A 4,842-nucleotide genomic window follows, 5' to 3' on the forward strand; every position below is an offset into this window, starting at 1 on the left:
CTATGCCTTTCTTCTTTTTCGTTCTTCTTTGTTGTTGCTCCCTTTAGGGAACTTGAGTCCTAAAGACTCGAGTTCTATGTCCAACTTAAGTCTTTTACAATTGAGTTGCTAGGTAAAATCGAGTCTAACAGAATCGAGATGTTAGTTTTCTAAATAGTTTGGAAACGGTGTTAACTCAAAATTGTTAGCAAAATTGTGTAATTTTGCACACAAAAAAAGCCTGAATTATAGGATTTTTTTTCAAAATAACATCATTTTTCAAACATATTCGTTAGTTATCATCGTTTTCAAACTATTTAGGAAATTAGCATCTCAAGTTTGTTAGACTTGATTTTGGAATGCTAAATCGAGTACACTAAACTCGATTTCAACATCGTGCTGCAGCTGATGTGGAAATTTGTCCACGTAGGCATGAAAATCGAGTCTGTAAGGCTTGATTTCAATACCCAGCAATTCTTACTACTTGATACTCAACGGCAAAGCACCAGAGAAGCAATAGCGAAGCAACCCAAGCAGTGAAAGCTTCAGGCGATGGCAGCAAAGGCTTCAGGACAGGGAAATCAAATCGAACTTAATGTGGGTGTGGTTTCTTGCCGCCGCTCAGGTGATGTTGCTACTGCTTCAGTGGAGGAGAAGAACACGTTGGAGTCTAGAGAAGATCTTGCTAGAGGAGAAGCAACCCAGGCGGTGATTCTAACTAAACCCAGGCGGCGAAAGCTTCAAGCAATGGCAACGAAAGCTTCAGGTGATGGCGGCGAGAAGATCTTGCTACAGGAGAAGATCCGATCCAATCAGGTATTTGTTTTGGGTTTTGTATTTGGTTTTGTTCATGGGCTTTTGGGGCTTGGAAGAACAAGAAAGTTCGTCTCCAATTCTTGAAGCAAAAGGAAGCAAAACTAAATTGAGTCTGAAGGACTCGATTTCTATATGATAGAACTCGAGTCCATTTGACTCGAGTTCGATGCCTATATGGACCAAGTATCCACCTTAGTTGCTATGCATGGGAAAATCGAGTAAATTATACTTGATTTATAATTCCAAAATCAAGTCCTTTAGTCTCGAGTAGTTGAATTGTTAGATACTCAAATAGTTTTAAAACTGTGCCAACTTACAAAATAGATGGGCTCTTAGTGTTATTTGAAAAAATAAATAAAACAAAAAATAAATAAGTAAAATAAAAAATAAAATCCAGAATTATAGGTTTTACCCACTTTTACTTCCTCTTTCTCAAAATCCCATAGATAAATATTGATCAGAATTCAGAGAAACCACACAAATGACAAAACAAAAAAAGTCGAGGATGTCTCAGATCATAACTGAACGACAAAAATCTGAGTCGTCTTGGAAGAAGAAGAAGAAGTCAATGCTTACATCCGATCGTCTACCGGACGATGTCCTAATCGACATCCTGAGTCGACTGCCACCCAAATCCTTAATCCGATTCAGGTGCGTTTCCAAATCTTGGAGCTCCACAATCACCAACCCCTTTTTCATCACCACACATCTCAACAAAGCCAAATCTTTGTCCAATGGTTATTTGTTATATACACGATTGCCTGTGGAGTTTTTGTGTGGCAAAGAATTGTGTGCTGTTGTTTACAATAGGGACCCAACGTTGACCCAGGTTTCCAAATATGAAATACCCTTTTCTGGTTCACGTATATTGGGCATTTGTAATGGCTTATTTTGCTTAGGTAGTCATAGAGTACTAAATTTGTGGAATCCATGTATTAGGAAGTTTAAGAAGGTACTTGATGGTACTTGTTTCACAAGGCATTGTCGTCATATTGCTCTTGGACTCGCTTATTGTTCTCAAAATTATGACTACAAGATTGTGAGGATGGTGTGTTTTGAAGGGTTGAATGGAGAAGGAAAAGTGGTCCCAGCTGTAGCTGAGATTTATACATTGAGTAGGGATTCGTGGAGGAAAGGGATTGGAATATCGGTGGACTCGTTAAATAGGTTTGAACCCAATGGATCTATTGATAGAATTGATGAATCCCCGTGTATGTTTTTCAATGGAGCTTTGCATTCTATAGCGTATATTGGGAACTATAAATTCATTTTGTCTTTTGATGTTAATGATGAGACATTCCGAGAGATAATGTTGCCGAATGATTACTTAAATGGAGTTCATCTACAATTTGAAAAACTTGTGGTGTTCAAGGGATCATTGTCTTTGATTGTTTTTGTTCAAGCTGAAGATGAAGAGGGTGATGTTTTCCACATATGGGTGATGAGGGAGTATGGGGTTGTTAAGTCTTGGACTAAAAAAAGTGTACCAATGGAAAAGGTTGGGCAGTTCATTGGCTGCACTGACAATGGTGAACTTTTGATCAAAAAGATTGGCACTGGGCTGGTTTTGTTTGATCCTGAGGGTCGAAACGAGGAAATTCTTGGAATTAAAAATGCTACATGGGCGGCTTATACTACTAATTTCTTGGAGAGCCTAGTATTGTTTGATGGTGTAAACGTGTAATCTGAAGTGAACTCAAAGATTAGTTACTTTGAAATTCAGGCAAGACAGCCTTCTTTCTGAAATTCACATTAGCAAGTCATTTTGTGAAGATGTTGGAAAGTTCTGTTTGGTATGTAATCTGTGGATGAAGAAGTTATGTTCTGTTTTTTTTCCTATTGTAGTAGACATGAAAGTAATGTGGTAATCCTGGTTGATTTTTGTGGTCATTCTAGAACAATGTAATCTTATAGTGAAACATACATGTTTAGCCACCATAGCCTTGTGTCACTCATCCTAGCATAATGATTACTGGATTGGGTATCAAGTTAACAATTGTAGTTAATTCTACAGATAATTTGTTAATATTGTTGGTACTTCGTGGTAACCTTGATTTTGATTTTTTGCAACGCACCTTGTTGGATGTCATGTTTGATTCCTAGGAAACAAAAGATATTTTCTATAAACTATGAATTTGTTGTGTTGGCTAAATTGATTGTTATTCTTTTTTCCCCCTATTTTGATGATGTGGAGCCTCATCAAGATAGGGCCATTAAGACCCACCCCTGAGGAGTAAATCTCGAATACGTGACTCCACTTGTCAGAATCATCTATCAAGTAATCCAAGAAAACTACTAGTGGTGATTCAAGCCTAGAATGTCTTTGTCTACAGCTCATTTCAAGCCTCCCACCACTAGGCTCCAACCTAATGATTTCCCCCCTATTTTGATAGCTTTTTTACTAATTTATTTATCTATTTATGTTTTCTGTTCTATTTATTTATTTATTTATTTTTTTTACAAGATAAAATTTCTACTCTAACTTAATCTAAGTGTATGTGTGTATGAAACTTCCTTCTGGAGACTTGAACCCCGACTCTTACTCCCCACACCCCACAAGCACTTATACTTGTGGAGTGACCATCGCACCAAAGGTATGCGGTGGTTTTTCTGTTCTATTTTTAAGTTGGCAAGAATCTATAGATTTATATGAATAGGAGATAAACTATAGGAATTAGGTCTCAAGTTTAATTCTCAAAGTTTGTAATAATTAATTGGCTGCATAAGCCTCATTCGATGACCCATATTGGACACTAGCCTAATTCATCAAGCTTTTGGCTGAATCCTTTTCTTTTTAAATCAGGAATTTTCGTCCACCTATTGTTTCCTTTCTCTCTATGCTGTCCCACTTCTAAATACTCTTCTTTCAAGTCTCAACATCTATGTATGTTTAAATGTTGCTTGCTAAGCTGCATATAAATTAACCTAACAAATGTTTTCTAGACACTCTGGGTATATTGGTTCCAAAGTATACCTAGCATAGAGACAGGACTGAGAAGGTAGCTCTTGCAGGTAGAATACTCTTTCAAGTAATTTCTCCCTATTTTTTTATTAGATATCTTTATACATGAATAGAATACACATGAATGTGAACACATGTACAACTACACGCAGGGAAACATGCATGCTTTTTAAGCACAAGGTATGCTAAATCTTTCTAAATTACTATTGCTACACTTTTACTAATTCTATTTGGGACAACTTTCCAATTTCTTTGATGCAAATGAGGGGGTTTGTGAGTTTTCAGTGGTAGGAGAGTAGCTGTTGCTCAATACTTGGTGGCAGTTTTAAATGTTCGAGGTGCATTTCAGTGGTAGGACCGTAGGAGAGTAGCTGCACAACTTGACTTTCTATTTTTTTAGGGAAAGAGGTGCATTTTGAGCTGAAACTTACTATACAATATTTAAAAAAATTTTATCATATGATAAATTCTAATAAGTTTTTAAATTAGTCAAATTAAATGCATAGGAATTTTTTTTTTTTTTTTAGCAAAAGGTAAGAGAGAAAAATTGTTTTAGGGATAATGTTAAAGCAGAGGAATTTCATCTTCATCTGTCTAAAAGGAGGCAAATCTTAGCATAAGGAAAATGTTTTAGGGAAAATCAATTTATTTTTTATTTTTTGATAGGGGGACAATCAATTAATTTATTTATCTATTTTGATAAGAGGACAATCAATTTATTGTTTGGTTATGATTTACACCAAGATTAAGTTTTGATAACATATACCTTGGGATTAAATCATCTTCCATTTAAATCCTCAAATTCCCTTCAATCTAGCACACACGACATTTATTAGATTTAGTGTGTTGCTTAACATTTGAATAGTTATTTCTTAGGTTAAGAATCGCTTTCAATTTTATAGTCATTCCCCAATGATAATAAAATCATATTAGGCTAAAAATTGTGTTGAAATTTCTCTCTTTTCTCTTAAGTTCGATGACAGTAAGGATTGCAAATAAAATATTAACACAAAAATTTATTATGTGGTTGATACATATTCAATTCAATTAGTATTAACAATTATTCGGAATAGACTTGAAAATTA

The 4,842-nt window shown here is 35.4% G+C and overlaps 1 protein-coding gene across 1 annotated transcript; it reads left to right on the forward strand.

Moving 5' to 3' along the window:
* The first annotated feature begins 1,238 nt into the window (after nt 1–1,238).
* Nucleotides 1,239–2,730, forward strand: LOC115953716 (F-box protein At3g07870-like). Its single transcript, XM_031071480.1, has one exon. The coding sequence runs from the start codon at nt 1,277–1,279 to the stop codon at nt 2,477–2,479; it is 1,203 nt and encodes a 400-aa protein (XP_030927340.1). The 5' UTR covers nt 1,239–1,276; the 3' UTR covers nt 2,480–2,730.
* Nucleotides 2,731–4,842: the final 2,112 nt, after the last annotated feature.

This window comes from Quercus lobata, chromosome 7 (assembly GCF_001633185.2).
Source record: "Quercus lobata isolate SW786 chromosome 7, ValleyOak3.0 Primary Assembly, whole genome shotgun sequence".
Classification (NCBI taxonomy): Eukaryota; Viridiplantae; Streptophyta; class Magnoliopsida; order Fagales; family Fagaceae; genus Quercus; species Quercus lobata.